We start from the raw sequence: 25,343 nt of genomic DNA, 5'->3' as shown, positions 1-25,343 counted from the left end.
GAGCTTTTGGTATAGCAGCTGTAGAGACTGAGGACATTACACAGCTGTCTGCCTTGTCTGGTCTTTCAGATAACCCTTCTGTTGTGGGACTGCTGGGGGTTGAAGATCAGCAGGTGCCAATTGCTACTGCCACGGTGCATCAACGACAGTATCGCACCAACCGACACTCCCTGATTCCCATCCATAACCTGACTGGTTGGCTAGAGACCCAAGGAGTGATCAGCAAGACTCGCTCACCCTTTAACAGCCGGCAATGTGCACTCACAGCCCAGAAGGTCCCCGGCATCCCGGGCTGCATCCCCAGCAGCGTGGCCAGCAGGGCAAGGAAGGGGATTCTGCCCCTCTGCTGCGCTCTGGGGAGACCCCTCTGCAGTGGTGCCTCCATCTCAGCATAAGAAGGACATGGACCTGTTGGAGCAGGGCCAGAGGAGGCCACAAAGATGATCAGAGGGTTAGAGCACCTCTGCTGTAAGGACAGGCTGAGAGAGTTGGGGTTGTTCAGCCTGGAGAAGAGAAGGCTCTGAGGAGACCTTATAACAGCCTTTCAGTATCTGAAGGGCACCTCCAAGAAAGCTGGAGAGGGAGTTTTTACAAGCGCATGTCGTGATAGGATGAGGGGTAATAGCTTCAAACTGGAAGAGGGGAGATTTAGATTAGGTATCAGGAAGAAATTTTTCACTCTGAGGGTGGTGAGGCACTGGAACAGGTTGCCCCTGGAAGTGTTCAAGGCCAGGTTGGATGGGGCTTTGAGCAACCCAGTCTAGTGGGAAGGGTCCCTGCCCAGGCAGGGGGGTTGGAACTAGAAGACCTTTAAGTCCCTTCCAACCCAAACCATTCTACGATTCTACATGGCCAGTGCAAAAGTCTGATGGAGACTGGAGATTAGCAGTAGACTATCGTGGCCTGAACGAAGTCACACCACCACTGAGCGCTGCTGTGCCAGACGTGCTAGAACTTCAGTGTGAGCTGGAGTCAAAGGCAGCCAAACAGTATGCTACAATTGACACTGCTAATGTGTGTTTCTCTATTCCTTTAGCAGCAGAGTGCAGGCCACAGTTCGCTTTCACCTGGAGGGGTGTCCAGTACACCTGGAATCGACTGCCCCAGGGGTGGAAACACAGCCCCACCATTTGCCATCCAGACTGCACTGGAGAAGGGTGGAGCTCCAGAACACCTGACATCATTGCATGGGGTAATACAGCAGAAAAAGTTTTACAAAAAGGTAAGAAAATAATCCAAATTCTTTTGAAAGCTGGCTTTGCTATAAAAAGAGGTAAGGTCAAGGGGCCTGCATGAGAGATCCAGTTTTGGGGAATTAAGTGGCAAGATGGAAGCTGTCAGATCCCAATAGATGTGATTAACAAAATTACAGCGATGTCCCCACCAACTAACAAAAAGGAAACACAAGCCTTCTTAGGCATTGTGGGTTTCTGGAGAATGCACATTCCAGGTTATAGTCAGACTGTGAGACCTCTCCATGAAGTGACTCAAAATAAGAATGATTTTCTGTGGGGCCCTGAGCAACAACAAGCATTTGAACACATTAAACAAGAGACTGTGCATGCAGTAGCCCTTGGACCAGTCCGAACGGGACAGGACATTAAAAATGTGCTCTACACCACAGCTGGGGACAAGGGGCCTACCTGGAGCCTCTGGCAGAAAGCACCAGGGGAGACACGAGGTCAGCCCCTAGGGTTTTGGAGTCCAGGACACAGGCTCTGAGGTCAACTATACTCCAACTGAGAAAGAAATCTTGGCAGCATATGAAGGAGTCTGAGCTGCTTCAGAGGAAACTGGTACTGAAGCACAGCTTCTCCTGGTGCCCCGACTACCAGTACTGGGCTGGATGTTCAAGGGTAAAGTTCCTTCTACTCATCATGCCACTGATGCTACCTGGAGTAAGTGGGTTGCATTAATCACACAGCGAGCTCGAATAGGAAACCCCAATTGTCCAGGTATCATAGAAGTGATCACAAACTTGCCAGAAGGCAAAGACTTCGGAATGCCACCAGAGGAGGTGGTGACACGTGCTGAAGAAGCTCCGGTGTACAATGAACTCTCAGATAGTGAGAAGTGGTATGCTCTGTTCCCTGATGGTTCCTGTCGTATTGTAGGAAAGCATCAAAGGTGGAAGGCTGCTGTGTGGAGTCCTACAAGATAAAGTCGTAGAAGCAGCTGAAGGAGAAGGTGAATCGAGTTAATCTGCAGAGGTGAAAGCCATCCAGCTGGGTTTAGACATTGCCAAACAAGAAAAGCGGCCAGTACTCTACACTGACTCATGGATGGTGGCCAATGCTTTGTGGGGATGGTTAAAGCAGTGGAAGCAGAGCAACTGGAAGTGCAGAGGTAAACCCATCTGGACTGCTGAATTGTGGCAAGATATTGCTGACCAGCTAGGGAAATTAATTGTAAAGGTACATTCCACGTACCCATGAGTCAGGCCACTGAGGAACATCAAAATAATCAACAAGTGGATCAGGCTGCTAAAATTTTCCAGATAGATTTGGACTGGGAACATTAGGGTGAACTATTTTTAGCTTGGTGGGCCCATGACACTTCAGGTCATCAAGGAAGGGATGCAATACATAGATGGGCTTGCGACTGAGGTGTGGACTTAACTATGGACACTATTGTGCAGGTTATCCACGATTGTGAAATACGTGCTGCAATCAAGCAGGCAAAACGGTTAAAACCTCTGTGGTACAGGGGACGATGGTTAAAATGTACGTATGGGGAGGCCTGGCCAACTGACTACATCACACTCCCTCAAACCCGCCAGGGTAGGTGCTATGTGCTTACAATGGTGGAAGCAAGCACCGGATGGTTGGAAACCTATGCTGTGCCCCATGCCACTGCCCCGAATACCATTCTGGGCCTTGAATTGCCCAACTTGTGGCGAGATGGCACTCCAGAAAGAATTGAGTAGGACAATGGGACTCATTTTAAAAACAATCATAAGTAATTGGGCCAAAGAACATGGCATTGAGTGGGTATATCATATTCCCTATCACGCAACTCCCCTTCCCAGCTTCCGGGAAAATTAAGCATACAATGGACTCTTAAAAACTACCCTGAAGGTAATAGGTGGTGGAACCTTTAAAAATTGGGACAAGCATTTAGCGCAAGACACCTGGTTAGTTAACACCAGGGGATCCATCAATTGAGCTGGTCCTGCTCAATCAGACCTTTTACATACTGTAGAAGGGGATAAAGTCCCTGTGGTGCATGAAAGGAATTTGTTGGGGAAAACTGTTCAGGGTTTTCCTACTTTGGGCAGAGGCAAACCTACGTGTGGGACTGTTTTTAGTCAAGGACCTGGATGTACTTGGTGGATGATGCTGAAGAATGGAGAAGTCCAATGTGTACCTCAAGGAAATTTAACCCTGAGTGAGAACACCCAATTTTGAGCCGCATGATGTTAATTGCTATGTAATACTAACAGTGTGCAATGAGTGTTTTTCCAGATAACATAGTGGTGATGAAACCAGAACCAGCTTCACCAAATGGTGCCCAGTAACCTCTTTGAGGTGGACACGAACCGTGATAAATTTCATACCATTTATCCTGCCTTATTATCTTCTCTTCCATTACCGTTCTATTAAACTGTCTTTATCTCAACCCACAAGGTTTCCTTTTTTTCCAGTTCTCCTCCCCTATCCCACTGGGCGGGCAGGGACTGAGTGAACAGCTGCGTGGGTCCTGGTTGCCGCTTGGGGTTAAACCACAAGTGGTAATCATGAAAGCTCACCAGCAGGCATTCAAGAAACTTAGAAGCATATTAGATCCCTGGAGGTCCCCAAGGTTTGTTGCACCCGCATACTCAACAACATCAAGCTAATACACACAGATATCGCGAGGTTTACAGTGTTTGAAACTGTATTACTACAGGAAATTCAGGCGCTTCAGGGAGGAAGCATATAATCTCATAAGAAAGGTAAAGACTGCTCCCATGGAGCTCTGGGATTTAATCAAGCATTTGGCTCAGTTGAGCTCAGTTTTTCCTTTTAAACCTACAAGTGACCAACTCAGCAAACACTCAGCTCTCCCTGAACAGGGCCCTCTGCTTCTCCAGCTGCCCTCTGAGCACATCCTCCTGCGTCCTCTACAGGGAATTCCAGGAGCTGGCCCCTGCTCCCAGAAAGACGTGGTGATCCACCCCACCTACACCCACCCATACCATTCGCCCGTGGAGCCTGACCTCCAGCACCCCGCATTTTGCCAGGGTTCATTTAATCACAAAACCGAACACCAGTTTGAGAGCAGCACAGACTCACAACCAGCTGTCATTCTGATTAAAACATCTTTGACAAGCGTAGCAATATAGCTTAGGGATCCTTTGTTTTAGGGTACCTAAAGAAGGGCATAGTTTGCTGCTTTGACCAAGCTGAGACAAGTCAACGCTGGCATTCACACCAAACACAACCATAATGCCTGCGAGGCATTTATACACATGAACTCCAAACTGCTAAAGAACAAACTAAAAGATCTTCTAAATTCTCCAACCCACCATACAACAGCAGCTTTTAAAAAACACATGCACACAGTGTACAGCCAAACCCCACACATAATTTGATCAGAGTCCAAGGGCCTGTAACACCCATCACACTTACGTTCCCTCTGGGGGTGTTTCTGCCATCTGAATGTCTCGGGGGTCAGAAGTCACGTCCAGCTCTGGCTCTCCATTATCCATTAGTTTGAGGTTAAAGATGATCACCAGGGTGCCTGAGCAAGTAACAAGTTGATCAGGTGAATCCCAGCCAAACCCCAAATACCTTGCCCACGACCATCAACTGTCCATACGTACCTTTCTCCCCATGGATCTTATTAAACTGCTCCATCACTTCCTGCTCTGATTTGAAAGGGGAATACTTGTAAATGAGCTCCGTCTCAATACCAAACTTCTCCATGTTGTCAGTCACAGGCTCCCGGCTTCGTGCGTTCCAGGTGGGCAGGGGAACGATGACCTGCAAATGGCATCGTACGAAGAGCGAATCAGGCTCACCCACTTCAGTCAGCCCCTTCTCTGGATCACAGCCAGGCAACCTAGCCCTGCTGACAGCCCCTTAAGTCACGGCAGGAGTCCTTGCTAGCTTCTCACAAATGCTTGAGGACCCCTCTTTGCCAGCCTCTGAGTTGCCTTCCTACAGCATCTAGTCTTAGGCTGAACCATTCCCAAGTAACCTGTATGGTACTGGCTATTCACACACTCAATGTCTTTTCCCCTCTTCTTGTAACAACTTTCGTAACATTAAAAAAAAAAAACACCCAAACTTTGCTTCTTTAAAAGTGTCAGCCTCTGTGCTTAACTTCTCTTGAACTCAAATATCCTTCACTTATATTTATCCTGATCTCGCTCATTATTTTTATAGGATTCTAGCAAGGTTATTGGTGTTTTCTGTCATTTAGAACAAAAACGCAGATAGGATTACAGACTGCAGCTGCCTATCAAGGACAGCGAATCCCATCCTCACTTTAGAATTGAGATCAAGCCAGAATTCCTGGCTCCAGAGCTGCTGTGGGAACTACATCGCTATTCCACACTTGCTTCAGCCATCAGCTAGCCACTAGCAAGCACTGCTTCCTCAACAGCTTCTTTGTAGAACTCCCTCCACTATCACAATGGAAAATGCTTTCTTAGATACTATCCCAGTCAAATTTACAGCTTTTCATTATTGGCGTTGCCTAGAAAATACTTGTGCTTGAGCACAAAAATACTTCCATCTTAAGAGTCTGGATACAGAACAACAATGCCTGAATTATCTATTAAGATAAACGAGTTTTTAATAGGTAGAACCTCACTGATTTTTTATTTAAAAAAAGAAGACCAGAAAGATGACATGTCTGGAGTTTATGACTTGTGGGTAGCAACTTCAATCACACCTTTAATTTTCTACAGGAAAATCAAATCAGTGCAATAAATTTAAATACATCTCAAACTCAAATTTTGTGGGAAAAGGAAAACGCAAGAAGCCTGGGCATGTCCTGAACTCAGCATGAGCAATTTTAAGTGATTGAAACAAGTCCTTCAAAGTTGTGGTAGAGAGACCTCTCAAACAGAATTAAAATCAAAAGGAAAAAAAAAAAAAATATCTTTGATGACTTAGGAGAACCCCTACAAGTGAATCACCGAGAGAAAATCATACACCAGAGTGGCAACCAACACTGACACAGACTCTTCTCCTGTGAGAGTTGGGGAAGTTCAGGTGAGACAGTGTTCACCATATTAGTTCATTACAACAGAGTACATGCGAACCTCATCAATGCCTTCTTCCTCATGGAACGTCCGTGACAACAGGAGGCAAGTCATGGTGTTGTCTTTCTTTGTGAACAAGACAAAATCCTTCCCAATCCGCATGGAACCCCTGGAAACAGATTTCAGGCTGCATGTTACACCTGATGCACAACACTTTCTAGAAAACAGACCACATTGCTGCGGTTTTGTCCCCATTATGTTCAACTATGAGATGCCAAAACCAGGTAAGGCAGAAGAGCTTAAGCAGCAACTCTCTAAACATCCCATTCCTTTCAACAAGCATCTCAATCAGGAAATTTTCATGACGTTTCAAAACATTTAACACTACCCACAATTAAGATGTGCAGAAGTACAGGGCAGCTTTCTAGGCTCATCCTACGTAAGAAGTATTAAAAAAAAAAATCTATTTTTAAAGGTAAAAAAGATGACTAAGGTGAGATGTGACAACAACATTGTGCTCAAATATATGAGCAGAAATATAAGTGAGAAAGTGAACACACACTTCTTTCCGCTGTATGCAGAATCAGAGCAGACAAGTTTCTGGGAGACGGATAATTTATTTCCTAATGTCTAACTTGAAAAACTCACTAACACTTCAGCTAATGCAACTTAGCAGCCAGCTCTCACGAAAAAGGACAGTCTCGTCTTCCTCCACCCTCTCCTATCCCAAATAGTGCCTTCTCCATCTTCTCTTTTACCCTATTACCCAATTCATTCAAAAAACCTTAACAGAGAAAAATTAACACTGCATCAAAAGAAAGATTAGTGTTCTGTCAGTTCAGTTCTCTTTAGATTGGCTTAATGCGATACCAAAGCTCACCTTTCGCATGTTTAGGTTTCAGTCCACATTTCTCAGCTGTAATATAGTATGCCTTTTGCTCAAGGTTAAGAACAGGACAGAGATCTGTCCTGCAAGTGCACAGGCGGGATCTGGGATCTGTCCTGTGCTGCAGCTGGATCAAGATCCCTTATGTCCCCTTTTTGTCTTTCCGTCCAGATTATAAAGTCCCACAGACTTCCCCAGTAGGATGCATATAAATAATCAAGCCACGTGGAACAGCATAAAGCAGAAGAGCTGATCAGAGTAAGCCATAAAAGCTCTTTAACTTTCCCAAAGATATCCATTCACCACAGCAAACACCTTTCCCTTTCCTAGCAAATCCCCTCCAACCAGAAAGATTTACTTCCTGCCTCTGTTCCTCTGACACTTAATCCCACTCCTCCTCTCATTCCTGCCATCATTCCCCTTCTTCTCCATGCATTTGTTTGATTTAAGACAAAAAGAAAATGTTTAAGTCCATCTGACTTGCACCAGACAACTCTCCTAGCTAGAGGCTGCAGCACTATTTTGCTCCAATTTTACTATCTGCCTGCCAGAGGCATATGAAGGTTTCGCTTCCTGCTCTTTAACGTCTTTTCCCCAGCTCTGCATCGTGCAAACATAATGGCAAAATACTGTCATCAGCTTTGGACAGACTTCTCTGCCACTGAAGATTTACACCAGATGTTCACAGAGCTCCTGTCTACCAAGCCATGGTATCTTTATTTAAGTTTCATTTGCGTTCCCACCTCCCGCAGAAAAAAAAGATATACACCTCCAAGCAAAAAATACATTTACTATCTCAACTCTAACCCCCATAATCTCAGGAGGCTGGCTTTTGTTATACCTACGATTTCAAGCCATTCCCATACTGCCCAATTTGAGTTGACTCAGGTGATCGCTTGGCTGATTTACCAAATTGAATAACACTGGCAGCTTCATCTGGAACAAGAGACAGGGAACAAAAAAAAAGTTTATTTTAATATACACACACACACACGTATCTTTTACAGTGGTGAATAAGTTTATGGAAGTAGCACAGAAAGACTGTAGCATGGAAGAGGCCAGAAGCCCAAGCCAAAGTCTCATCCGGAAGCTCTACCATCCAGCTCTGTAAGATGCACATACACTCGATGGTATTTACATTATCAAAAGCTTTGTACAGATGCCATCATGCTGACAAAAAGAGTTTTAAGTTTCAGACTAGCCCAGTGCTCAGTCTGAACTTCACAAAGATGTTTCTTTTTACAAAAAAAAAATGTCCCCAAGATGATCTGTTGTGTCCACCACAATTATCAACACGCTCATAAACCGAAACATACCCTGGGACACCATGGCTCTGCTATAGTGTATACTGCTGACACCACAGACTCCAAACCACTGGCACTAGAGCATAAATCAGTACCATAAAAACAGTCTTGAATTTGGGATAAACATTACTTTTTCTTCATGGTGTTGAACTGAACACTATCATCAATTAACGCGCTAGTAAGGCAAGAGCTAATTTTTGCAGCAGATTGCTGGACTACTGACAGCAGGACAGCTGTGGGTGAAAAGGCAGTACTAGCAAGTACTGCAGCAATTAACGGAGTATTTTATTAGCACAGGACAAAATGAAAAGACATGATGGCTTTACAGCTGAGAGGGTCTGTCATTTTTAGTTCAAGCTTTTCTATTGTTCAAGGGATAAAGCCTTTTAATATCATCTACAGGACAGAACAATTCCTCTCCCTTCCGCCAAGAGATAGCAATCATTTCACCATAGAGTTTACTGGGAGAAATGAAATGCAATTCCAGAGACGAGGAACACCGAGTGCCTTAACAGGAAGGCTAACAACAATTACAGCTCTCAAATGCGTACACAAGCTGTGAGGAAGCACGGGACATCACTCACCCCACCAGCCAGCTAGGCGGAAGCTGAGCCTGTGGACAAGCTGGATTTAAGCATCCAGGAGACTTGCCCAGGTCCGCTAGTACTGATGACAGTGGGTTTTTACAGTAAGATTTTCAGTACTAACACCATCTGTCTAACACGAAATCCCTGAGCTGGGTGTCAGAATGCCATTTTCCATTAAAATTACATTCAGATTTAAAGCCACAAATTACAAGGCGAAAAGACAGGAGAACAACTGGGCAAGCACCTCGCTGCCTCAATTCAGTAGGTTCATAACAGAGGTCCACAACTATTTCAAAACCAACTTTTGACTGGATGAGAGTACCTCTTCCTTTCCTTCAGCCTGCTACAGTATTTTCCAGCCAAAGAAAACATTAGATTATCTCGTGTTTGAGATCTGGGTAAGGATATTGACAATGATGATACTATTATTACTCTGTTAGTTTTAAAGCCTGGTCAGAAAGAAGAGAAGGCTACTGGAACCCTTTCGCTACACAAAAAGTTGTACCAACAACTACTTTTAAGAAAACTTTGAGAAGCCTAAAAAGGGTAAAAAGTAATTTTCCGAAGCATTTCCTCTCTCAGAAAAGGTGACCATATGGTTTAGCACTCAATGCTGCATGTCCAAAACCACCCTATAAAGATTCTTCTTTCTGGGCAGAGGGGCGAAGATTATGCCGAGCAGAGGGGACTACTCTGGACCGAGCGAGCATCTCTCTCTGCTCCAGGCTTGCTGTCTTTGGGAGAGATTTAATATTTACCTCCTCCCAAGAATCAAGGTACAAATGAATTTTTTTCCAGCTTTTTTGAGTTAAAGCTCCGGATGGAGTTTCACTCAAGGCTATTTTAGTCACACTGTTTTTGTTTTGTCGTGTCTCAGAGTTACTGGACTTAAAAAAAACCCCAAACTCCCTAGCAACAAAAAGGAGGGTGATGTGATCTATGCCAAACAGACGAGAGAAAAAACAATCTGAAGGAATTTGCTCAAGATGGCAGATTGATCTTCAGAGCCCAAGAAAAGGAATCAAGGGCACAGATTAAAAGTTTTCTAATAAGGAACATCAGACACCTGAGATGAAGAAGTGGGGGACAGAGCTGTTTGTCCTCCAGGACAGCAAGAGAGCATCCTCCTGAAGGACGGGCAGGCTGTTACAGTACACGCACTGGTTGGCACGCAACGCACTGCCGACATCCCTGCAGGCAGCTGCCTGCTCGGGGTCACAAGCCCTACCTCCCCGCTCCGGGCAGCCACTGCTGCTGGGTGAAGTCAGACCTGGCTTCACCCTTTGAGGAGAATCCTCTCGTATTTCCAAGTTTTCCAGTTGAGAATACACTGAAGAATTGTCTGAGCACGGAAAGTTACCCTCCTTGCCTTCTCCAGAAATTTGTCTGCTATATTTGCATGAGGTACAGTACTTGCAGTGGACTTGACAGCATCCTCAAAAAATATCCTGGGGCCAAAGTATCTAATTCACTACCTGTGGGAAATCAGCCTAAACCAAGATTACCTCCAGTCAAACTTTCCCTGGGACAGGGGAACAGGGGAGACGCTCCGAGGTCTTTCATCACCGTAACACAAGACATGCAGCCACCTGAGGGAAACAGCTGAACGCAGTTCGCGATTGACAAATCAGTTGATATACATATCTGCAATTTACTTCAAAAATTTGTTAACTTGAGAGGAAACATGAGTGTGCTACAAGCTTAAAGTGACATTTTCTCCTGAGAAATATGGAGCCCACTCCCCTGAGAGCATCCCTCGAGCGTCACTGCCTACATACAAAAACGCATACACACTACCGCTTTAAAATAAGTGCTAGAATCCATGTTACATTTGAAAATCATTCCCCACCATTGGGAGCTTTGGATAAACAGTATTCTAAAAATACAAGCTCTAATAAAGTAACCAAGATATTAGTACTGAATTAACTGCACCCAGTAAAACAAAAGCTCTTTTGAGCTTCCAAATTTCAAAAGCATAGTTTAAAGGAGCAAGAACTGATATATTTACTTCAATCCCTGGGAAAGCAATGGAACAAAATCCTCTTAAAAACTATCACAAGCCAAATGAAGCAGGCAACTGGGATAAGCCAGCACCGATTTACCAACGGCAAGTCACAGTGGACTGACCTGGTCTCCTCCTACAACAAGGCAGTACTTTGTCCACATGGGAAGAGCAGTGGGTGTCATTTCGCTAGGCTTCAGCAAAGTGTTGGACGCTGTTTCCCACAGCCTTCTCCTGGACAACCTGGCAAGACACAGACTGGATGGGTGGTATGCAAGATGGGTAGGGAACTGGCGCACAGGCTGTGCTCAGAGGGTGATGATCACCAGTTTTTGCTCTGGCTGGCAGCCTGTCACAAGTGGGGTCCCCCAGGGATTGATGCTGTGCCCCACGCTGTCCAACATCTTCATAAGGGATCTGAATGATGCGATTGAAAACACCCCCACCAGGTTTGCTGATGGTGGTGAGCTGGACGTATCAGAAAGGAGAGCCATCTTAGGGAGAGAGACCGGGACAGACTGGAAGACTGGGCAAGCGAGAACTGTATGAAGTTCAGGGAAAGGCAAGTTCCTGCACCTGGGATGAAATAACCAAAAAGCCCAGTACAGGCTGGCATCGGTGTGGCTGGGGAGCAGCCCTGTTGAAAGGGACCTGGGGGTCCTGGTAGGCAACAAACTGAACGGGAGTCAGCTGTGTGCTGCTGCAGCAGCAACGAAGGCAAATAGGATCCTGGGCTGCATTCAGAGGGACCTTACTACAGAGAGAGAGAAGGGATCATCCCACTCTGCTCAGCGCTTGTCAGGCCACAACTGGAGTACTGTGTTCAGTTCTAGTCTCCTCAATTCAAGAAAGGCACACAGGCTGGACACAAGAAGATGATTAAAGGGCTGGAGAACCTGCCCTACGAGAAAAGACTGGAGTTGGGTCTTTTCTTCCTGGAGAAGAGAGGGCTCGGGGGAATCTCATCACAGTATTCCAGTACTTAAAGGGAGGCTACAAAGAGGATGAAGTGTCTCCCTTCACAAGGAGAAGACAAGGGACAACGGGCACAAGTTGCACTGGGAGAGGTTTCATCTCAATATAGGAAAGACATTTTTAGAGTGAGAACAATCAATCACCGGAACAACCTCCACAGGGATGTGGTGGAGTCCCCATCGCTGGAGGTTCTCAAGACGCAACAGGACAGGGTGCTAAATCATCTCATCTTTTCCCATGAAAGGTTGATCAGATGATCTCCGAGGGCCCTTCCAGCCTGGGCTGTTCTATGGTGCTATGAATCTAAAATGCAAGTTAAAAACTTACTTTCTTCAGTCCTTCAAGAATACTACCACATTAGTAGTTATACTTTCTCAACCTACAAGTTGATTCATTGAATAGTTCAACTACATTTTGATTCATTAAATTCACGCAGCACCTTCAGAGCCCAAGCAGTAGATAAAATTCTCAAGTCTAAGTATCCTCAGTAGTAATGCCACTGACAATATGGGAAATCCCGACCTAAGATATACGGCATGACATCTCTTGCTTGTTTTTCTAATTAACTCCTATTTAGTCCCTTATGAAAAAGCCAAACTTTTGGACCAGTACTACTATGCTAATATCTCCCTGTGGGATGTGATACTTTTTTAGAAAAGATCCATACCGTGGCACCACCAAATCCTCAGATAAAATGACCCTACAGCATAAGATGCTTGCAGCTTGAGTACAAACATATTTTGATCTTCAAACCACGCAATCCAGGGCAATCATTAAGGGAGCCAGTGCAGCAAGTTCTGAATCCAATTGTACTAGGAGTCACTTGACAAACACACCTCACTTTTAGAAATGCTAATTACTTACACCTTTCACTAATTTTAGTTGAGGAGCTGCTGTTAGGTTTGACAATCAGGAGCTATCAGACAGAGCACTCAAATTTGGCCTATTGCCTCACTACACCCTTCTCCATTTTCGCAGCTCGCCAGACAAATCTAGAACTGTCCAACACAGAACAAAACCAATGAACCTGAACAGCAACAGGACAGAGTAACACAGAGAACAGTTAATAGAATGGGTCACTTCAGCCGTTTGGCTCCTCCCTCTGTGTGAAAGCACCCAGAGACACCTGGGTTCATTTACTCATCCTCCCAAATGATGCCTCGTCCAGTCTTCTAACAGAATCCCAGACTGGTGAGGGCTGGAAGGGCCCTCTGGAGCTCCCCCAGTCCCACCCCCCGCCAGAGCAGGGGCACCCACAGCACTGGCACAGGACACCTCCAGGCGGGTTTGGAATGGCTCCAGACGGGGAGACTCCCCCCCTCTCTGGGCAGCTGTGCCAGTGCTCTGCCGCCCCCACAGGAGAGAAGTCCCTCCTCTTGTTGAAATGGAACTTCCTATGGCCAAGTTTGTGCCCATTCCCTCTTGTCCTATCAATGGGCACCTCTGGAAAAAGACTGTTCCCATCCCGCTGGCACCCTCCCTTTAAGTATTTATAAGCATTGATAAGATCCCCCCTCAGTCTTCTCCAGACTGAAAAGCCTCACGTCCCTCAGCCTTTCTTTGTAAGAAAGATGCTCCAATCCCCTCATCATCCCTTTGCTTTGCCCGTAGCCCTTTGCTGGAATCGGGGAGCCCAGAAATGGACACAATAATCCAGATGTGGCCTCACCAGGGCAAAATAGAGGGGGAGGATGACCTCCCTCGACCTGCTGGCCATGCTCTTCTTGATGCACCCCAGGATGCCATTGGCCTTCTTGGCCACCAGGGCACATTGCTGGTGTCCTCACACACTAGTGTGGGCTCCAATAGCACTATGGCAAGTCATGTAGTTATTCTTTTTAACATGTCGGGTTTATGTACAATAAAAATAATCTTTAATTAAAATTATCATGTGGAAAAATAAAACACTCCCAAGCTCTGTGATTTCTGTGGAAGGAAGGTCTGTATGGATGTTGCTGCTATTTTCAAAATAGCAAGGGAGAAAATTCCAATAAAAGGTTATCTGCTGACATCTCCTAAAATCAGCTTTCAGATAAGAGATCTTCAGGATGTCTTTAAAACTGGCAGATCCTGCATTACGAGGAATTAAAACTCAGACCCCTATAGCCAGGGACAGAAGCAGAGAGGCCCATGTAGGGAGTCAGAGTAACAGACTCCCCCCAGCCACTTTTGTCCATGTTGACAGGCAAACAGTACAGCAAGTGGAGTTTCTACCTGGCTGCCCTTGGTTAAGTGACTTTCAAAGGCCTATCAAGCCTACTATGATCATCCAGCCATGAAGACGTGACCACTAGAGCCAGACTCTCCATCAAAACAGTATGCCTCAGACTACTGAAAACTAGAAAACTAAGAAGGGCTTTTTTAAAAGCGCTCAAAGTTGCATAGTGATTTTACATTCTGAAAAGTAGTGTCCTGGAAAGGGGCAAAGATAACTTCACAGACTATTTAATATAAAAAAAAATAATATCAGACACAGGATGAACCATACTTTGATGCAAGCATCAAGACAGCCAAAGGACATAAATTATATGGTATTCACTGATATGATATATAGCGCTGTGAAACACCACTACAACCTACAATATCTGCCAACCTCCTTTACAAAGTACCTCCGACCAAAGTCAGGATAAAGTCCTTCAAGATTTAACAGAAAGATCAGTCAAAAGAAGCAACTTAATACTTAGCCAATACTTAAAGCCCACTTTGTCATAAAATCAGCAATATGGGAGCAACAACAGCATAAAAGCTGCTATTTGGACTCTGCGGCATTAGAACAGACATTTGTCACATTCTGCTCTCGATCCAAAGACAAACATGTAGTTTTCGAGACATGCAGAAAATCTTCTCCCTGATCCAAAGTCTTGTGAGAAGGCCACAGTTAAGTCTCTGAACTTGTTTTATGGATGGGGCTTAATTGCTTCCTTCAATTCCATTGGTGACAGAAAAGTACTTTCAGAAGACCTGTTAGCGTCCTTAATCGTATTCCAGAGAATACACACATGGTATCTAGAGTTCAAACTAAATTCCTTCATGCAGGTCACAAATCTGCATATCAAAGATGTTAATGTATTTTTATAAGCATTCATAAACAGAACTAAATGTTTCATATCACAAGAGGATCTTATAGTACTGAGGGATAAGAACAAAAGTGTTAGCTGATGCTTATTTACGCATCTCCCTTGCCTTCTCCAAAACCTTCCAATTTAGCCCAACTTTTTGGCCCAGTGGAGAGCTCCTCACAGGAGGATTGACTCATCTTCAAGACACAAAGAAGGTGGTGTGGGTTGACAGTGCTGTTCACTGATGCTAAAGCAAAGCAAGAAGGCTTTTCTCCTCCTACATACAACACGGATTTACATAAATTTTTACAACGAGGCAGAAGTACACTTGCTACATTCTTCTCATACTCCTAAGATTTTATATTGTCAAGTATTGATCTCAATCACAATGCCAATAATGAAACAATGGCAAAATGCTTTTAAAGCTAAAAGCTTTTGATTTCTGCCACGGCACTCTTACTTATTAGAGCTGAGATCCACTAACTGCTTGACAGCCTCTCACTGGGAAAAGGCTTATGCCTGTCAAGAGCTTGAGCTCATTCCCTCTTCTGGCTATACTATTCTCCCTCCAGCCCCAAGGCCAACTTTGGTGTGCTGCAAAACCACAAGCCAGGCTGACTCAACTCTATAATGCGGCAAAACAATTTTCTTTTGGCCAGATTAGTTTTCTGCAACTGAAGAGGTGAATAGTTGGATATATGGCAGGCTGTGAAAAAGCCAGTGCAGAGCCAGGAATATGGCATGGAACATGCCCCTTTCAACAGAACCAAGCTGTTAATTCAGCTTAAGCCATAACATTAAACCTCAGCTTGAAAACACAAGTGTGACTTCCTAGTCACTTACTTGAATCCATTCCCGTTCCATCATCCAAAAAACACAGCATGAATCCACCTCGTAGGTCTTCCCGTCGCTCTACAAAAGAAGAGTTATTCACTAGTCCTGCAAGCAAAAGTTAAAAGTTCCATAAAATGGAATCAGTGTACACAACAGAAGTAACACAACAAACAAGGCTTTCAGAAGCCAAATATAGCGAAGCTGTAAGAAAGAGCACCAGATTTTAGTTAGAGAATAACTAAAAACTTCTCCTGCATGTCAATATATGCTACAAGAGTATATTGTAAAAGCAGGTTTTTAAGCATCCAGTATAAACAGATACTCACTTTACCTGACGTCAGCTGAAGGCTGATCTAAGTGCTTGCCTGCGTTACTTGTAAAGGTACTGCTTTTTGAAAGATAACAGGCACTGGGGCACAGGACAAACAGTAGATTCATAGAATCGTTTAGGTTAGAAAAGATCCTTAGATCATCAAGTCCAACCATCAAGCTAAAACTACCAAAACCACCACTAAAACCATGTCCCTCAGCACTACGTCTTTTAAATACCTCCAGGGATGGCGATTCCACCACTTCCCTGGGTAGCCTGTTGCAGTGCTTGACAACCCTTTGTCATGGTTTAACCCCAGCTGGCAGCGAGGATCACGCAGCCACTCCTGCAGTTCTCTCCCTTCCCCTCAGAAGGGCAGGGAGAAGAGGGCGAAAAGGAGGGGAAAGGAAAGGGAAGAAACCTTGTGGGTTGAGATAGACAGTTGAATAGCAATAATAACAACAATAATGACACAAATCGCTCCTACCACCTAGTAAATTGATGAATTTGGCACCGTCCCAAGCAGCGATTGCGATTCCCACCCCCCAGCCAATCCCCATTTGTATACTAAGTATGACATCTATGGCATGGTATATTCCATTGGCCATTCCATTGTTCTGTCTGTGCTCCTTCTCAGCTTTTATGGGATGCTGAAAAAAATCCTTGAATATTATAAATATTACCTACCAACAACTATAACAATATGCACTATCGATATTCCTTTCATACCAAACTTGAAACATAGCGGCCACTAGAAAGGAAATTAACTCTATCCCAGCTGAAACCAGGACACCCTTTTGGTGAAGAAATTTTTCCTAATATCTAATCTAAACCTCCCCTGGTGCAACTTGAAGCCGTTTCCTCTTGTCCCATTGCTTCTTACTTGGGAGAAGAGATAGACCCCCCTCACTACACACTCCTTTCAGGGAGCTGTAGAGAGCGAGAAGGTCTCCCCTCAGCCTCCTCTTCTCCAGACTGAACACCCCCAGGTCCCTCAGCCACTCCTCGCCAGAAGTGCGCTCCAGACCCCTCACCAGCTTCATTGCCCTCCTCTGGACATGCTCCAGCACCTCAATGTCTTTCTTGTAGTGAGGGACCCAAAACTGAACACAGTATGGGGCATAAACACCCTCACCTCACCCTCACCTCTACCAGGTACAACACACATTCGCAGCCTAAATCCAAATTAACTACCAATTGAACTGGCGACATGCAAGGAAGCAGGAGGAGTGACTTACCAGTATAAATGTCTATTCTCGTGGCATCTGCATCCCTACAAAGCAATAAAAACACAATCAGCATTCAAATCTCAAATAGAAATGAAGCTAAAATGCAGGCACATGCAGTAATTTCCAAAATGAACTGGCGGTGCAGATCAAAGTCCACAAACGCCCCACAGTCAGCACTAACAGACAAGTTAAAAGACACGTCGTTCCACTTTTTGCCTATTTGAACCCAAACTCCAGAACAAGATATTGCTGCCACACAACAAAATCTAGTTACAGTGAGGATCACTGGCTTTTTAAAAAAAGTCATATTAAGGAGGGTGGGGGGAGCAATCAAATAAGCACACACTTCTGAGCTCCCTCAGAGTTTCTATGAAACAAACAATACTTACATTTCTTCTGTCAAGCTGCCTATGAAAAGTTTAGGAACTCCACATAAAACTCCATCCAAATACATTCAAGGTTGTCATAGGAAACTCTGTCCTTACAAGACCATTTAAGCAAAGCCCTTCATACACTGTGCACCCTCCTCCGTATTTGAAAAAGCACTACTGCCCTCTTCTCAAAACCAATTTTTAATATTTCCCCCCCCGTAGACCCTCACATACCCTTGCTCAACAGAAGAGTGCAGTTGTAGCACTGTAATAAAACCCCACTTCCCAAATGCCAAAGTCACTTTGTCTTGTCTTTGTACCTGCAGTCAAGTACAGCTACCACCTTCCCAGGCAGCCAACCTCTCTTTTGCCAGAGGAGAAACCAAAAGGTTGAAGAGAAAACCACTCATTAATTTCAAAGACGCTACACTCAACTATGTTGTAGCAAAAGTGAAAACAGCAACAGCACGCAGACACATGGCTGATTCCCTACATGGAGTTTTTCCTCCACAGAAATCTTCCAGTTTCAGCTCCTTACACTATGAACACTTGATAGAAAATGATCTCAAAATATTTCCATAATGCCACATCAGACTATTTTGTGAAGCTGAAGAGGCAAGTATGCAAGGCTTGGGACACAGCCACAGCCTAGATTCCCCAATGCAAACATGAGAAATGTGGCCTAAAACTTGCAATTTCCAAATACCAAGTCTCCTCTCAAGTGTCACAATTGCTCAAACTGTGCTTGCTCTATTTTTCAGCATCCCGCTTCTGATTTCATTTTCATCCTATCACTATGCTTGATAGCATGTGGAAAGTTGAGGATTATCCAAGTATCTTAAGAGTCCCAACTCCAGCAATTATTATTTTACCAATTACTTAAAAAAAAAGGCAGACTTATTTTTTCCTTAAATCTATCTTATGTCTTCTAACAATTTCCTCTCCAATATGATTTGTTCTATGATTCACTCAAACTTACCTTTTCAGGAATAACACCTTTTTTCTTTTCTTTTTTTTGAAGGGGGTAGAAGTGGCGGTATAAGAGGATCAAGGCAAATATTCACACTAACCTACAGTCTTCTATTTTGTATTTTTTGTAAAGTCTACTAGAAGTGAAAATTGCTCAAGATCAACAAATAGACAGGCTAATTAAATCTTAACTGAATTTACCTTGGGAATTACGCGGTCTCAGGTACATACCTGGCATTATCTACAAGTTCAGCAAGGGCACCAAACAAGAACTCATGGGTAGTTCTGCAATGAAACACAGAATCAGCAGGGTTACACTGACACTTAAGAAAAGAGACCTTTAAATAAACAAGAATCTTAACCACATTTTAAACAAATCCAATTGTATGGTCACAATACCAACATCTGCTGCTGACAGCAGACTAGAAATGAGCGTTTCACTGTCTACCAGAGGTAGACATGCAACAGACAAGCTGCCCCATGGAGTCCGATTCAAAAAACTGCTGCTCACTATGGTCTAAACATCCCATGGTAAACAGACACAACAGAGAAAATTATTTACCTATTGAACCAGCCTATGAGCCACTCAACAATTCATACAAATCCTTAATTATTCACCACATTGACAGGTCTCCTCGTGGCAACTAAACACTGTGTATACGTAAAACACGGACAGATGAGGATTACGCATAAGGTCGTCTTCCCCATGCACATATTCACTTTGCAGAAGTTATTTCTGACGATAAGAAGCTTCCAGATCCTGGGAGACTTTCAATAGCTGCCACTGCTCCTAATCCAGAGAAAGACAGTCTTCTGCCACCACTGTACCACACCACCTTCCAAACTCAGTGCTAAAATAATCTAGCTGGGTGCCACTTCAGCACAATCCCAACAGCCATGTTTAGTTTCCAGCCTCTTTGCTGCCACCTTTTATAAGCAGCACCCATTTGAAAGCCATCAGTTACGTGCCTTAACCTTGAAAGAAGATACATGGTGAGAAAAATTTAAAGAGCTAATAAAATCAGTACAATACATTGCCTGATGACATTAATGTAGTATCTCCACTGAACGCCCAACCTCGTGACCTATCTTCAACATCTAACAATTATTTCAAATGTAGATGACCACACGGACCCCAATACTAACAGCAGCTACAAGACCTGGAGAAAAAGTTGTTGGAATTTGTTGCTCCTCTAAGATGCTCAATGAAGAGACTGAGTCCTCCCTCAGAAACTGGCTTTATCAACAGGTTTCAGTTTGCATGAATCCTCTTCACATACAACCCGTCTTCACTACTACACCAAAAGGCCAACAGGCGACCAAACAGAAAGTGATGCTTATTCATTATTTTTAGCTTTTGATGAACAGATACACAGGTACTTCTCACACATAAAATATACAGCTGTCCATAATGCTAATAATCACAAAACGAACTTTCATATCCATCTTCAACGTCACAACACCCAACCCATCAATGCAGCTCCAATCAGAGTTAAAACACATCAGCTTTCAAAGTTATCACTAGAACCACAGGAATGGAGATTTCCATCTCTGCAAGCTTCCACTTGCCCACACAAAGAAATGAAACAGAAGAGAATGGTGTCTTGAAGACTATCTTCCCAATCAGAAAGCTTCCACAGATGCTCATACCTGGTATTCTTTCCTTTGAGCGGGATTTCCTGTGCAGAGATTTCAAGTGTTCCCTCGAGTTTACAAGCACCTATTCAGCTCCACAAATCAACATCCCAGAAGTTTATTTAGGAAGTAACCCATGCCAGGAAAAACCCGTAAGCAAACGGATGCTTTAGTGCTAGTAGCTATGCTTCGCTAGCAGCTTTTACTCTACAATTTAAAGAATGCTTCAAACCAAGGAAAAGATACAGATAAGATACAAATAGGGATTTCCAAAGAAAGATACTGGAACAAAGTAGCTGAAAATGTAGATGCCGATGATGAAAGAGGCAAGAGAAAACATGATTTCTGCATAGCCTGACACCACATGCAGCTTGAACATCTACCAAAACCAGAACCTCTTGCGTTGACACAGGCAAAGTGAAACCTCATTACAAGCAAGTGAAATCCACTCCAACTATTTTTTCCTAATAAAAATTTGCATACACTATAAATATCTTCTATTCAGTGTATTAATCTCAACACTTACACTCATCTTGTCAATACCTAATCAAAGTCACATGAAGTGCTTTGGCCTGATTCAGTCAACTCAGCTTTACCAGAAACCATAGTCTTGCTTTACAGTCAAAAGTACCTGAAATACTTAACATCCACTGTTATAAACTGGTGACAATTTTCCCTCACCTCCCCAAAAAAAACTTAGGATTATCTTACAATGTAAGTTTAAAAAAACGTGAGGCAAGCTGTTGGCAAAACAGTCTATCAGAGCTTGCCCATAACCTGGAAACATCTAAGCGCAAGCTAGATGGGTATCATCAGAGGCAACAGTAACCTCCATCAGTCCGAGCACTTGAAATATACCTATTACTGGTCATACAATTGATGAAATGACACAGGAAAGCGGGCAAAGCGTTATCAAAACTTGTGGTGTCCACGACAACTCATCTTGGTGGAAGTAGACTGGCTTGGACCTTCCTGCAACTTCCAACTTTCATTTGAGATAGCTCCATGCAGGAGTGCAGGCTGGACAAGGATCACAACAGGGGAGTCCAATGCTGCCAGTTTATTGAAATTTGGGTTACAAAAGGTCAAGTCAGACAACTCTACAGAACATGACTGATTCCAAACACCTCTACAAATAACCATTTGGAGTAACATCCCAAGGGAAGAAAAGCTTATTTTGCGAGCACTTCTTCGAAGACCACCCCTGTTTGAACCCAGCTGGACTCCTGATCCTGCATAGTCAGACAAGTACTGAGTTACTAATGAAAAACGTTAAGACTTAATTTTTGCTCTGGAGGAGGCCACATCTGGGAAAGTGTTTAAATTTGGCATCTGCATCAGGAACAAGAGCTATCCTCACAGTACTGCACTCCATTTCAGGCAAGAAGGAAAACACGCACAAGAAATGGGAGAGCTCAGGGGGTGGGGAGATGTTGGTCTATTATTACTGGTATTCCTCGAGTCCAGCATTCGGTCATTTTAACATCTTTCTATTTGAGTGACCTTCATCCACTCCAGCTGTATTCAACAGGACAATTCAAGTTACAGAAAAAAACTCAAGTTCAACCACAAGCTAAATCCTAGCTACTGTTAGAAGGCAATTTCAGCTGTTCAATTTTTAACAAACCCCTTCAATTTTGCATTACAAATACTCAAAATATGCAAAAAAAAAGTTGGTTGGGCTCAAGTGTGTTTTTCTGATCATCTCAATGAGTGGTTTTGGAAGTAACTCAGATAGCATTTAATTTAGGGGAAAAAACAATGTGAAGGCAAGTGGGTGGCTCTGGGAAGACATAAAAACAATGCAGGTTAATTTTCACGTGCTTACGCACAGTGACTTTCATTCTAGGCTCTAAAAGAACCTTCACATAAAATCATAGAGTAGTTGGGGTTGGAAGGGACCTTTAAGGGTCATTCAAGTCCAATTGAATGAGCATCTTCAACTAGATCAGGTTGCCCAGAGGCCCGTCCAACCTGAGCCTGAATGTTTCCAGGGATGGGGCATCTACCACCTCTCCGGGCCATCCTCATTGTAAGAAAATATTCTTCCTTATATCTAGTCTGAATCTACCCTTTTAGTTTAAAACATTACCTCTTGTCCTATCACTACAGGCCCTACTGAAGTCTGTCCACACTCTTCATCAAGAAAAGCACTTGGAAAAGAACAGTGGTATTTTTATTAAAAAAACACGGCAACTGAAGTGATTCAGGTACATGGCATGAAATTTGCCATCAGACATGGAAGCATTACAAGCTATTGCTATCTGTTGCAAGTCCTCAAGTTCAGGGACCAGATAGTCGGAAGTGCTTTGCAGAAGCCAGGTTGAGTACTCTGCGTTAGACATACTAAAACCTTTCCTAAAGAAAGCCTTAAAAAAGGAGAAAAAAAAAAAAAAAAAAAAAAATCACGGTTTCCCTCTGTACCTCAACAGCTAGATGGCTGACTTTTAACTTTTTAACTGCAATTTAAAAAACTGCTACCTCCATGACTATGAGAACATCTTTAGCGCTGAAATGAAATTTGTCTGAGATGGCATCGCTTTCCTCAGCAAAAGAAAAGAGTCTCCACAATCAAAAGCCCTACACTGTTCTTGTACTGGTTTGGGGGGTGTGTGTGTGCTTATTTTTTTCTTGGGGGAGCAGGGAGTTGCTTATTTGTTGTGGGTTGGTTTGGGTTTGCTTTTTCTTTTTTTCCTTCTTCGCTTTTAAAAATGACTTCCATTGCTTCCATTCCCATTCTTATGGAAGTACTTGGCTTATGCACTGATACCCACAATCTCACAAGGCTCCTCGCTCATGATGGACCAAAAGCCCTGGCTTTGGCTTACTCGTCTGCATCAGCTTGCAGCTCTTCCTAACAATTTTGTAATGCAGTTAAGCATTGCAGACATGTAGCACACTGGAAGTAGATAAGCTGTATTTGCAGAACAGAAAGTATTGCAGCAACATGAAGTAGATTTAATATTTAATACTTCAGGGCAGCAACAACACATCAGCCTTTCCTGCAGCACAGACATCTTCATCAGATGACAGCCAGAGTTCTAGGGTTCTGCAAGCAAATGCAAGGCAGAGCTCCATATGGTCTTCTCATCTGTAAAAGCGTTTGTCTTCTGCAGCTGGATATGAGAATTCCACAAGTCAGTGACAGCACCAGGAACATGACTCAGTATTGCCCATCATCTTCAGGCACCAGACTGTTCACTCCACATGCAACCACTACCAGCCACACAACACAGACCCAAGGATGACACCAGGTTGTTAGGAAGTTTCTTCTTCTGTGCAAAACCCATTACTTTCTTGATCCTGAAAAGATGGATCATAATACTCTTGGCATATACAAGATTTGTCTTAGTTGCTCTTGCAGACGCATCTTGTTACCAACAAAACCAGTCAGATCTACTTTGAAATCAAGCCGCCCATATTTCCGTGCATAAGAAGTCCTGCAGAGCACTGAGATCCTTCAAACATTGAAAAAGGAAAGCAAGAAGATAAGCCTGCACTTTTATTTCTTCTTCTTCTATTGACGTCAAGAGTCAACTCTTCCACAAAAGGTTAGAAGACAATCTTATGCCGGTGACCAGCTGATGAAAATGAAGAAGTGCCAAGCATGGTTCACACTGTTCTTCCAGGGGAGTTCAGCCAGAACAAGCTCTTTCTTTAAACTCTTCTGTACAGGGCACTACAAGGCTTACGTGCAATAGGCAGGTCGCAGATGCCTGCTAAGCACCATTTCTTGGTGGTGCTCCCCATGTTCTAGACACACATTCAGAAGTAGCCCGTTTTAAAGATGAACTTTACCTCTTCTCAGGAGATTTTATTTTGGGGGGGTTCATCAAGTGATGTGCAAAAGCCACAGCAGCTCCAAAAAGCTGATGAGAAGAAGAACATCACGTTCCTGCTTCAAATACACCTGCACAAGACATTCAGATGCGAAGGCAAGGAGGTGCCACAGAGGGATGAGAGCTCCTACGGCCAGCACCGGTGCTTCTCCAGAGATGCGCAGTTGTAAAGGGTATGGCTGACCTGGGGGGGCTGTACCCGCCCCGGTGAGCATCCCCAGAGGCCCGTCCCCTCCTCCCACCATTGTTCCCCACAGACCGCGGGCTGGCCCGCAGCACAACGACAGCCCTGCCCGGGCCCCTCAGCCCGCCGGGGCCGGGATCGGGGCCCGGATCGGGGCCGGCGCACGAGGTGCGGGCCGGCGGCGCTGGGCCGGCGGGGGGGGGGGCGGGGGGGGGGGTGGGGGGGGGCCGCCCCGGGGGGTGCGGGCCGCGGCCCCATCCCACCCCATCCCTGCCCGGCGGCCGCAGCCCACGGCGGCGCGGCCCGGTACTCACGAGTTGGTGTGCAGGTACTCGAAGGTGAGCTGTGCCCGGTTCAGGCTGCTGTAATTGGCCAAGGCCATGGCGGCGGCGGCGGCCGGGCCCGGGCCGCGCTCCGCGTGCGTCGCCGGCCCCGCGCGCCTCGAGGCCCGCCCGCCCGCCGCCCGCCGCCGCCAGTCGCTGCCGCCGCCGGGAGGCCGGCGCCGCGCGCGGGGCCCCCCGCCGGGCCTGAGTCGCAGCCACCAGCTGCTGCCGCCGACCGCCCCGCTCGCCCACCGGCCCCCTTTGTCTCCACCGCGATTGCGATCGCGCCCCCCCACCGCCCGCAGCCGCGGGGCCGAACCGCTCACCGCCCATTGGGCGGGCCGTGGCACGTGACGGGAGAGCCATGGCGCGGGCCGCCGCGGCTTCTTTGAGGCCGCGTGACTGGCGCGCTGAGAGGCGGGTGGGAGCAGGCTAGCGAGCGCGGCGCGCGCCGGCCCCGCCCCTTCCCCGCCGGGCCGTGGGCCGCGCGCGTCAGCGCCGCGGGAGCGGGAGCGGCGCTGCGGCCTCCGCGGGGGCGAGCAGGGATGGGGGGGGGGAGGCGGGGGTAGAGGGAAGGGGAGGCTGCCCGGTGGCGGGAGCAGCGTCCAGCCCGCGCGTCCTGAGGAGGTGCCGCCGGAACGGT

General features: G+C 45.2%; 1 protein-coding gene across 1 annotated transcript in view; it reads right to left on the bottom strand.

Annotated features, from left to right (window-relative positions):
* Positions 1-24,759, bottom strand: part of MORC2 (MORC family CW-type zinc finger 2) — a gene marked incomplete at its 5' end in the record, with an annotated part of 56,382 nt that extends 31,623 nt beyond the window's left edge. Inside the window, 8 exons of the mRNA XM_082491733.1 lie at positions 4,611-4,722; positions 4,805-4,964; positions 6,254-6,362; positions 7,925-8,015; positions 15,850-15,918; positions 17,389-17,423; positions 18,951-19,004; positions 24,692-24,759. Of these exons, the coding sequence (XP_082347859.1) occupies positions 4,611-4,722; positions 4,805-4,964; positions 6,254-6,362; positions 7,925-8,015; positions 15,850-15,918; positions 17,389-17,423; positions 18,951-19,004; positions 24,692-24,759 (698 nt within the window). The remainder of the gene's footprint in view (positions 1-4,610; positions 4,723-4,804; positions 4,965-6,253; positions 6,363-7,924; positions 8,016-15,849; positions 15,919-17,388; positions 17,424-18,950; positions 19,005-24,691) is intronic.
* Between the last annotated feature and the right edge of the window lie 584 nt (positions 24,760-25,343).

Source organism: Vanellus vanellus (genome assembly GCF_965231255.1).
Source record: "Vanellus vanellus genome assembly, chromosome: 16".
Classification (NCBI taxonomy): Eukaryota; Metazoa; Chordata; class Aves; order Charadriiformes; family Charadriidae; genus Vanellus; species Vanellus vanellus.
This window is presented reverse-complemented; position numbering and strand designations above follow the sequence as displayed.